At 31.2% G+C, this 12,233-nt stretch overlaps 1 protein-coding gene and 1 non-coding gene across 2 annotated transcripts; one reads left to right on the forward strand and one right to left on the reverse strand.

The window, feature by feature from the left end:
• The first annotated feature begins 4,294 nt into the window (after nucleotides 1-4,294).
• On the forward strand, nucleotides 4,295-4,366 carry TRNAG-UCC. The gene has a single exon. It is a non-coding gene; the product is annotated as a tRNA-Gly (tRNA).
• A 2,911-nt stretch (nucleotides 4,367-7,277) lies between these two features.
• Nucleotides 7,278-8,215, reverse strand: LOC106315282. The gene has a single exon (XM_013753024.1). The coding sequence runs from the start codon at nucleotides 8,205-8,207 to the stop codon at nucleotides 7,278-7,280; it is 930 nt and encodes a 309-aa protein (XP_013608478.1). The 5' UTR covers nucleotides 8,208-8,215.
• Nucleotides 8,216-12,233: the final 4,018 nt, after the last annotated feature.

A 12,233-nucleotide genomic window follows, 5' to 3' on the forward strand; every position in this document is an offset into this window, starting at 1 on the left:
TGTCCTTCTATTCTACCGGCAAAACCTGCAAATAAACAGTTTCCATTAATAATTATTAACAACAAAAGTAACTCGTGGCCCTCTAACATTCACACACCTTTTGCAAATTATTTTTATTTGGTAAATCCTTAATAGCTTTGCGAAGGAAAAAACTGTTTGCAAAGTCTTTGGTGGTGATGGAAGGGAAGCATCAGAGATTTGAAAATTTACATATGGAGCCATTCTAAGCGCATCGCCTATATGACTGAACTCTTGCCGATTCGACTTCACATGTATGTCTTGCAGAAGATACTTTTAACTACTGTACGGTTGCAATTCTGTTTCATTCCATTTGACGATTTTATTATGTTCCATTCCATTTGACAATACTATTTTAACATGTTCCATTCCACTTGACGATTACTAAAGAGTATTAGATTTTGTTTAAATATAGTTGGTAATTTTATTAAGTTGATATTTAAGTTTAGGGTTTATATGTGGGTTTAGGGTTTAGGTTTTAGTATTTAGAAGGTGAGGGGGTATTGTTGGGGTTAGCATTAACTTATTCCATAGAATCATAGACATTTCATAATTTCATCAATATATACTATGTTATTTATTTTGTTCCATTCTATTTGGGTTTAAGGTTTATACGTTGGTTTATGGTTTATATTTGGGTTTAGAGTTTATATTTGGGTTTATGGCTTATATTTGGGTTTAGGTTTTATTGATTAGGGTTTTAGGTTTAGTATTTAGGGATTGGGATAAATTTAGTACATAGAAAAAGTTAGATTCATATACTACTTGAGTGATATGGAATACACTCTTTATTAAAAAAGTTTCTATTTATACGAGATAAAAAGTGTTTGACGTAGTTGACTTACGTGAGGTGAAATAATGGTGTTTCACTCTTATCCATAACACCAAGTGACGACGTCATCCACACTCTCTTTTTTTTTATCGGAGACTTGCTAGTGAAAAGGATATAACCGGATAAAATATGAGACAAAAGCTAGTTACTTAATAATGTCAAAATCAATGCTATTTTTTTAATTTTTATTCAGAGTTTGGCTACTGAGCAAATTCTAATTGCATTATATAGCGTACAAAAAAATTATAATTCACTCTATAACTAATTACCCTAACTTATCGATATACCATGTGACTTTTATATAATATTATCATTTTGTCCTTCTATTCTACCGGCAAAAACTGCAAACAAAAACAGTTTCCATTAATAATTATTAACAACAAAAGTAACTCGTGGCCCTCCAACATTCACACACCTTTTGCAAATTATTTTTATTTGGTAAATCCTTAATAACTTTGCGAAGGAGAAGACTGTTTGCAAAGTCTTTTGCGGTGATGGAAGGGAAGCATCGGAGATTTGAAAATTTACATATGCGACGAGCCATTCTAAGCGCAGCGCCTATATGACTGAACTCTTGCCGATTCGACTTCACATGTATGTTTTGCAGAAGATACTTTTAACTACTGTACGGTTGCAATTCTGTTCCATTCCATTTGACGATTTTATTATGTTCCATTCCATTTGACAATACTATTTTAACATGTTCCATTCCACTTGACGATTACTAAAGAGTGTTATATTTTGTTTAAATATAGTGGTGCTTCACTCTTATCCATAACACCAAGTGACGACGTCATGCACTCTCTCTTTCTTTTATCGGAGACTTGCTAGTGAAAAGGATATAACCGGATAAAATATGAGACAAAAGCTAGTTACTTAATAATGTCAAAATCAATGCTATTTTTTAATTTTCATTCAGAATTTGGCTACTGAGCAAATTCTCCCTTAATTATATATATTCCTTCACAGTCAAAATGGTGACCGGAAAATAATGACTTTTGTTTATCCATCTTCTAGTTTTTTTTTGTCGTCTACCCATCTAAGCTTAGATCAAGTGGAGAACAGACGAGTCAATCCTCCGAGAAGCATTTCCATCTGTCCGAGTCTGATCTATATGGGAGAAAATATAACCTCTGGTCCTTGCATCTTTTGCTAATCCATCTGCCCGGCCATTCCGACTTCGAGGAATATGAGACAGTCGCACTTCCTCGAAGTCTTCCTGTAACCTCTGGAACACCTCGATCTCTGTCGCAAAAGCTGGCCAGTCCATCGGGTTTTTAGTCATATCCACTAAGTCAGAGCAGTCAGTCTCAAACCATACCGAAGTGATCATTTTGTCTCTCATACATGAGGCTGCCCAAAGTAACCCTTCCATCTCAGCATGCAAAGCTGAGAGGCTCTTGTTACACGCCCGTAATGCGAAGTATTCTGAGCCCATTTGATCCTTAAGACTCGACCCTAAGCCATTGACACTGCCATTATTGATCCATGATGCATCAATTTGACAAGTAGGGATTCGAGGTATCCAAGGGGGCACTGTCTCAATCTCTGTAGTAGGGGGATCGCCATGATTCTCCTTTGCTTCCTCCTTTTCGTTAGCTTTCCTCCAACATTCCGCCTCAAGAGACGCATGTATCCATCTTCTAGTTTATCACATGTTATATAGAAGATGTGAAGAAACATTTTTTGTTTATCCATCTTCTATAGTCTATCCAGGCCCGGCCATCAGCATGTGCTGGAGGCACATTTGCATATCCATCACAATTTTAAAATTTTTTAAGCCTAGATTAGGACCATTCTAAAAAAAAAAACTTTTTAAAAAAAAGCCTCAAATTTGTCTCAGCTCAGGGCCTATAATATTATTGAGACGGGCCTGAGTCTATCACATGTTATATATATATTCCTTCATAGTCAAAATTGTCCGATGGTATAAGATTTTGGAGCTCTATTCAAAACAAAATTTTAATTTCATTTTTATCTTTTTAAAATATTTTTGAACAAAATCTTAACTTAAATTATATCTTAAGATAAAATATTTTTAGTGACTTCAAAGTTTTTAAGAAAACTTTTTTTTGTTTATTTTTTGGTAAAAAAAACACTTTAGTCTATTATAAATTTGTTTTTATAAAAAAAATTAAAACTGTTTTCGTCATTTTCTTTCTATTTTATATTAGTATTTTTTGTCAGCATATTAATATATTAATATATATTTGTTTATTTATTCTTTTCTTAGAAAAGGGATTCCATAAGAGTGGAGTCCATTCAAATGTTTCAAGAGTATGGGGTCAAATCCGGTTCAGGGAAGAATATAGTATGTCTAAACTGTAAAACCTTTGTCGCTTTATGGGAAGCAACCATATTCTTACTCTAATTTTTCTCATCGCTATGTCAACAGAGGCACACATGACACATGCATAACATGATTTAGGTTTAATACCATGATAAGATACATTTTGTGGCATATGATGTATACATTAACCTGATCATTTTCTCAAAGATGATAAGATACATTTTGTGGCAAAGATGGCAACAATGTTTTATTTGAGACAATATTGTATCAATTAACCTGATCATTTTCTCAATATCCGGTACACATTGAAAAGTTAGGTGAGCACCTATGAGTTTATATGGAGTTTAGCTCATAATTATTTAACAATTAATGGTTTTTATACCAGAGTAAACTTCTCAGCTTTAACGTTGGATTCCTAGTTTGATAAAAAAAAACGTTGGATTCCTATTATTACGAAATTTATCTCGTCGTACCATTCGCCATTGTCTTTTACCTCACCACTTCCACCACAAGAAAAGATTCGGTGGATAGATAGTATTCTAAAAATTGTGACATATCATTATCAATAACACAAATTAGCGATGGCTTTTAAAAGTCAATTCGCAATTGAGTTTTTTGGTAGAATTATTTTTATTATCTCAATATAATGATACGATAATAGTATCGTATTATTGTGTAGTCCATAAATCCCTTTCGTCCTGACAACTTGCTGCCGTGAACAAAGAAAATGGAAGATGTCCAAAGTGGTTACCTAACAGTTTGTATGATTAGATGTTAGAATTCATTTTGTTGACTGCCAATTCCATCAAGTCATTCTATATTTTAATTGTGATCCATCTATTTGTGGTAGATAACGTAAGGTAAAGTTGAGATTATTTAAATCAATTCTGTATATAAACGATATAAAAGGACGTGAGTACATTTTGACAAAGACGTAGTTAATAGTTGGTTTGGCCATCGACACTACATGTCACGTGACAAGATATAAAACTTTTAATCAACTTCCTCCAGCTTGCTGTCTTCAGCATCAGCATCTACAAACGACTGAATGCGTAGAGTTTAGAACTGTAAACTTTGTATGTATTCGGATAATATTAATTCGGATTTGTATGTATTCGGATAATATTAATTCGGATCGAGTTGACTTCCAGCAAGCGTCTGTAGTCCAACGGTTAGGATAATTGCCTTCCAAGCAATAGATCCGGGTTCGACTCCCGGCAGACGCAAATATTTTTAAAATTGTTAACTTTTAAACCTTAAATTGTTATTCCTAGAAAATCTTGTTTTTTTTTTAATTTTTTTTCTGCTCTAACAATAACACTAAAATTTTGTCTCTTTGTATTTGTGTGCATAGTCCATACTAATTTTACTACTACTAAACCAAATGGTGGAAGATGAAGCTGCAACTGAATTGTATTTTTTTAAAATTAAATTGATATGGAATGTTTCTATTAATTTCACATTTTTTTCTATCGTTTACCATGAATGAAATAAATAGTCACTAAAAAATAGTCATTTCATCAATTCCGTAAATAAATAGATAAATACAAAGAAAACTATTACATAACAATTTATTCATGAGTAAATGGAATGGATCGATTCCATTTTTATATTCCATTTCTGTTAATCCATTTATTTTATTCCTTTAGTTCAAATATTTGCATTTTAAATTAAAATGATATGAAATGATTGATTCTATTAATTCCACAATTTTTTCTATCGTTTACCATGAATGAAATAGAATATTCATTTCGTCAATTCCCTAAATAAATAGATAAATAGAAAGAAAACTATTACATAAAAAATTTGTTCATGAATAAATGGAATGAATCGATTCCATTTTTATATTCTATTTCTGTTAATCTATTTATTTTATTCCACTAGTTCAAGTATTTGTATTTTTTAAATTAAATGATATAAAATTATTGATTCTATTAATTCCACTTTTATTGTTTACCATGAATGAAATAGTCTAGTCATTTCGTCAATTCCATAAATAAATAAATAAACACAAAGAAAATTATTTCATAACACATTTTTTAACCCTACAGACGTAAATGTTTTTAAAATTGTTAACTTTTAAACATTAAATTGTTATTCCTAGAGAATCTTGTTTTTTTAGTTTTTTGCTCTGACAATAACATTAAATTTTATCTCTTTGTATTCTTTATAAGTGGATTGTGTTGCGCACAGTCCATACTAATTTTACTACTACTAAACCAAGTGGTGGAAGATGATGGCTGCAACTAAATTGTCATTTCATCAATTTCGTAAATAAAGAGATAAATACAAAGAATATTATTACATAAAAATTTGTCCAAGAATAAATGGAATGGATTGATTCCATTTTTATATTACATTTCTGTTAATCCATTTATGTTATTCTACTGGTTCAAATATTTGTATTTTTAAATTAAAATGATATGAAATAATTAATTCTATTAATTCCACAAATTTTTCTATCATTTACCATGAATGAAATAGAATACTCGTTTCGTGAATTCCATAAAGAAATAGATAAATACAAAGAAAACTAGTACATAACAAATTTGTTCATGAATAAATGGAATGAATCGATTCTATTTTTATATTCTATTTCTGTTGATCCATTTATTTTATTCCACTAGTTCAAATATTTGTATTTTTAAATTAAAATGATATGAAATGATCGATTCTATTAATTCCACTTTTATTGTTTACCATGAATAAAATAGAATAGTCATTTTGTCAATTCCATAAATAAATAGATAAATACAAAGAAAATTATTTCATAACACATTTATTATCCCTACAGACGTAAATGTTTTTAAAATTGTTAAACTTTTAAACATTAAATTGTTATTCCTAGAGAATCTTGTTTTTTTTTTAGTTTTTTGCTCTGACAATAACATTAAAGTTTTGTCTCTTTGTATTATTTATCTGTGGATTGTGTTGCGCACAGTCCATACTAATTTTACTACTACTACTACTACTAAACCAAGTGGTGGAAGATGATGGCTGCAACTAAATTGTCATTTCATCAATTCCGTAAATAAAGAGATAAATACAAAGAATACTATTACATAAAAATTTGTTCAAGAAAAAATGGAATGGATCGATTCCATTTCTGTTAATCCATTTATGTTATTCTACTGGTTCAAATATTTGTATTTTTAAATTAAAATGATATGAAATAATTAATTCTATTAATTCCACAAATTTTTCTATCATTTACCATGAATGAAATAGAATACTCGTTTCGTGAATTCCATAAAGAAATAGATAAATACAAAGAAAACTAGTACATAACAAATTTGTTCATGAATAAATGGAATGAATCGATTCTATTTTTATATTCTATTTCTGTTGATCCATTTATTTTATTCCACTAGTTCAAATTTTTGTATTTTTAAATTAAAACGATATGAAATGATCGTTTCTATTAATTCCACTTTTATCGTTTACTATGAATAAAATAGAATAGTCATTTTGTCAATTCCATAAATAAATAGATAAATACAAAGAAAATTATTCCATAACAAATTTGTGCATGAATAAATGGAATGAATCGATTCCATTTTTCATACTCCATTCCTCTTAATTCTAGTAGTTCAAATATTTATTTACCAGTTACAACCGATAATTTTTCAACTTTACCAATAATATTATGACGTGTCATTTATTTTATTTTGTAATATCTGTATTTTAAAAGGATAAAAACTAGTGCATGCATAAAATATGAGTACCAAATTTGAATTTAGTAAATATCTGCCAATTCATGTTATTTTATCATTTATTTTAATTAGTTTTGTGACATTTTATTATGTAGTTTAATTGTATTCACGTAAATACTAAAGCAAAACAAAAATATTATATGAAATATACAATTTTATATTTTTTAATAAGCTTGGAAGAAAATTAACTTGAAAAGTAATTCGAGTGTATTTTCCGAAAATGTTCAGGCACAATATAGTGTTGTGTTACACTTGTTTTAAAGTAAATTTGCAGTGACATTGCTAAATTATGTGAAAACATATTCCATTCATAATGAGAAAGTCCAAAATTAAAGAGCTAAGGCATTACATATGTTTTCTTATTATTAAATTATAACATAAAGATAAAGATGAACAAAAGAAAAATTAGATTTTCTTTCGACTTTTAGGTGAAGCAAGTACGTCCGTCCTTCTTCTCATTGTATTTACGAGCCCAAATGTGTTTACCATTGATCCGAAACTTTTGGAGCTTCTCACCTTGTAGTATACGATCCACCGTAACCACCGAGTCCAAAACCAACTTAGCAAATAGTGATTGTTGCTTATCATTGTTACACGCAACTATGTTAGGTGAACTTACGCAGTCTTCTCGCATGTAAACGCCTACCACACACTTTTCTCCAAACATGTGGGTAAAAAGCGCCTTAACTTCGGCCGGCGACACAGGAAAGCCACGAGAAAACGTTATAAACATGGTTCGGTCATTCTCACTTTCCATGCAGTGATCATTCCACTCCCAAAGACCCTTAGGGAAGAGGAATGAGCTGTTGTTGTTGAAGGTGTTAACCCCAGTAACTACATCAGGTCGCATGACGTTGATGTTTCCGAAAGTCGGATGCGGGAAGCCAGGTATGATCAGAGAGTGGTGGAATCCGGGGACGAAATATGGTGGTGAAGAATATGGAAGAACTTGTGTAAGGATGTCTGAAAATATTCTAGAACAAATGGTGGTTAGAAAGGTTTTGATACCAGCAATGGCGGTGTATCGATATTTGTAAATCATGGGAAGTGAGATATTTTTTTGCAAATATCGTGAAGTGAGAGGGATTTGGTCAAAGCCATTTGGGGGATCAGAGGACTCGATGCATCGGAAGCAAGAGACAGCTTCGTTAGCAAAAGATGCAATGAGTCGATCTGGAAGAGCAAAGATGGTTGCGAAAATGTCTTCAAAACCAAAGTTTTCAAGCCAAAACCATGTAGCCATGACAAGGAGTGATTGAGATGGTGATCTTGAAAATTGTAGGATCAGTTTAGAGAATATCACCCTTTCATGGGCATGGTAAGTGTGTAGTTGGTCTAGTGTTGGAGGTGACATGACTGGTTTGTGATGGAGAAGAATGTGAAATTGATTGGTAGATATAAGGTCATCCTACTCGTTTTACACACGTATGAGAGTGGCATTTATGTAAAAAGGTTATTTTGAGCTAATGAATACAAATATTTAGTTATCTTATCTAACCCATAGATTTGGTGCTTTGTGGTAGTTTTAAGTAGCGGTTACAAATAAATTGAAAGTGAACATTTTCTGAGTTGGTTTTGCTACAGTTTTATTCAATGTTTTGACTATTACACGTAATTTTCACTCCATTCTGACAGGATTCTCTTGCAGTTAAGTTGACACTTGACATTGAATTCAAAACAAATATTAATTAAAAAAAAAGTTCAAAGGAAAAAGACAATTTTGCATAATGTTTTGCTGCAATTCATGATAAAAAACATACACTTATATGCTAAGTCAATCAAATAGTTGCTACTATATATTTATAACTATACTTGGACTATAAACATATATTATTTTTAAGAAATATTAGATTATAGGGACCCGTGTCGTGCGTAGAGTGAAATAGTTAATTAGATTATTTGTTTTACATTGTACTAAGGGATTTGTTGTGAAGAACATTCATAAATCTGTTCGGATTCATTTCCTCAAAATCTGAAAAATAAAAATAATATAAAGCATAAACATTTAAATAATGTAAGACTAAATACTTAAATTTACATAAAATTAGTCCACTTTAAATATTTGGATGGAGAAAAAAAGATATTTTAAGTATTTTGAACATTTTTTTTGTAATTTTTAGATATTTATTTGTGACTATTTTGATAATTTTAAGATATTTTTATAGTTTTGAATATATAATATTGTTGGGCGTCCGTCGTGTTAATATTCTTAGGCATGTTGTAAAATTGACGTACTCTACAACCAATAGCGTGTACTTTTTTATAAAAAAAATTCTTGGTAAATATATTAAAAACAAGATACAATCAAACGGAAGGAGTTAGGGTTGCGTCGAAAATAATATGATCTCTTCAATCGGCACTTGAATTCTGTTTTTCAATTGATTTCGCGAATGATCTTATTTTCTTTTAAAGCTTTTTTAATTTCTATTTTTTTCCTACCAATATGATTATTTTTTAATTCTTAGTTTGATATGAAAACTTAGTAAAAAAAACATTACCTGGCTAAACTAAAAATCCGACTGTGTGGTGTTTTTCACCTCAATTTCTTTAATTCATAACCAATCACAATTATTTGTTGCTTTCGTGTACCAAAGCCTCAACCATGGTCAAGTTTCGCAAGGTAAGAAGCTTTCAATCTCTAAAAATATTCTCATTCCAACATTTTAGTTGATGCGAATTTAAATGATTTTGTAATTTATTTTTTTCAACAATGATATTATTTAGTAGTTGCACGGAGATAACTTTAATTTACTAATACGAAGGTTTAAAATGCATAAAGTAAAAATGAGTTGATTAAAAAATTAGTGTATGAACACATTAAATTGTATGCGCTGGAGTTAAGAAAATTAGTGTATGAACACATAAATTTTTAAATGATTGTGAGACTGTCACGTCATGATTCTAATTTTTAAATGACTGTGAAACTTCTACGTATCAATTAGTATGAACACATTTATTACAAATGTTTATCTTTTAATATATTAGGGGATTACAATTCATATTAAATATCCAATATATTTACCAATTTTGTTTTAACCAAAATACCGCTTTTGAATCATCAATCATGCTTAATATTGAGTTTCAAAGCTACAACAAAATAAAAATAAAAAATAGCTGTAAAAACTTTTTATTTTAAAGTCTCATCTTTTTGATGTATCAATCTATTATTGTAACAATAAATTTTAAACATACACTCCATCCCTTACATCCATGTTCTAAATCACGGCGATTTTAGTCGATTACGCAGCAAGTAAGCATTCTACGCACCTTGGCCATGGCGATTCTATGTTATCCTGTCACAAAGAAACGGATGTTAAACCAAGCGAATCACCAAAAAATTGAAGAATTATGTTGGAAAAATCAGAAACGTTGGTAGTTAGGGTTTCAGGTTCAATGAGGGAGAAGAAGAGAAAATGACTTCTCTGCCTTCGTTAACAAAAAAAAATTAAACTCACGAAAAAGAACTATTTGGAAGTCAAACCACGTTCTCAGTACCGGTCCAACATTTTCAATTTTTTCTTAACTTCCTAAGCTCACTTAAAACTTTATGCCTTTGTTATTCATGTAAAAAAAAAATATGTCCTATTTTTTTTTCCTCTGAATATTTAATATTAAGGGTCAAAGCCCATCCGAAAACGTTACAATAAGAAGCCCAAACATCCGGCCCAACTAGAAAAAACCACATACGGGCCTAAAGTCTAAACCCCACAGCCCAGAAGCTGGAAACCCTAGTCTCCCCAAGCTAACCGACGTCAACGGCGTCGCACACCACCAAATCGAGACTGTGCGACCTTCACCGCTCGAGAACCTTCATCGGAGAGCATCCATCGATCTAACACATCGAGATCTCGTCTCCGACATCCATGCAGCGGTTTCAGATGATAGATTAAGAGGCAGAGAAGCTTTGAAGTGCAGACTCATAGATCGAGAAGAAAAGGAATAAAAACCGGGAGCCAAAGAAACAAAACCGGAGAAGGCGATACTAGAGGAGCTACCACCCCCCTCCCTCCGGCAACACAAGCCGACGACAGCGGTACTGACAAAGCCACCGCCTCCCGGAAACAAAAGCCGACGATAGCAGAGCTGTGGAAGCCTCTACCTCTCGGAAACAAAGCCGGCGGCGACGGAGCTGTCAAAGCCTCCACCTTCCGGGACCGGAGAACCACCGAAAATTACAAACAAAACTAAAACGAGAGAAGAGGAAGGCTTAAACAGAAAACAAACCGGACCGACGGTGGCTGTGGAAGGCCACTACTCCGCCGGCCGGCGATACTTTTCTCGTCTCTCTTTTCTTCTCTCTCTCTCCCAGCTTCTTTTTTGCACGTATTAAAGCTAAAAAAATTATGTCCTATATACAACTAAAATTTTCGCTTAAAATATGACATACTAAACGGTCGCTTCCCTCGCCTATGCTCGAGACCGGCCCCGCACGTTCTGTGACTTTAACTGGGCACATTAGCCGTTGGACTATAGAGTTTCGTTGTTTACATTTACTATTTATATTATATAACAACAACATCAATAATAATTCTAAAAAAAAATCTCCAAGTACTCTCCCATTTTTTCTGATTTGTTGTTAACTTGTTAGGTCCGAGTCGGATATCTTGTTTCTACGTTTAATTTTCACATGTATTAATATATTTATATATATATATATATGTATATATATATAAGAGTATAATTAAAAAAATATAAAAACTAGGTTCCACATTTACCCCGCTTAATTTCCGATTTTTGATAATTCGTTAGGTCCGGGATCACCGTCCGACTAGCGCATAGCGTAGTTCCGAACATGGCTTACAACTAAATAAGAAAATCTTACACACTAAATTTTACCGTAAATTTTCTAAGCTCAACCAATTTACCAAATTCATTCTTTTTCTCTTTTCTTTTTCCAAGCAAACCTTTTTTTTCACTGTTTTAACATTAGTTTATTCAAGCCTTCTATTTTTCTTGTATTTATTTTAAAATTATATAGCTTTAATTTGTATTTGTTATCTTCTACTATTAATCTATTACTTAAGCCTCGATTGGTAGAGCTGATGGCAAAGCAATAGAAGTATGATATAAAAACAGTATGCTACAAAAGCATTATACTCATAAATACAACTAATACAATGATCGGTAAAGCAGTAAATGATTTGTATATAAAGTTATCGTGTAAAATAAGTATATGATATATAATTAGTTCTTTCTCAACGATATAGATATATTATATTTATATATATTTTATTGACAATAATAGATTATATTTAATATAATTATATTTAAATGCGAAATAATTTTATTGAAAAGTAAGATTAATTTATATCTTACTTTTCATAAAAATATTTTTTTATATTTAAAAAAAAAACTTTAAATTTTTTATAATTTTCTTTTA

Source organism: Brassica oleracea, chromosome C9 (genome assembly GCF_000695525.1).
Source record: "Brassica oleracea var. oleracea cultivar TO1000 chromosome C9, BOL, whole genome shotgun sequence".
In the NCBI taxonomy this organism is placed as follows: Eukaryota; Viridiplantae; Streptophyta; class Magnoliopsida; order Brassicales; family Brassicaceae; genus Brassica; species Brassica oleracea.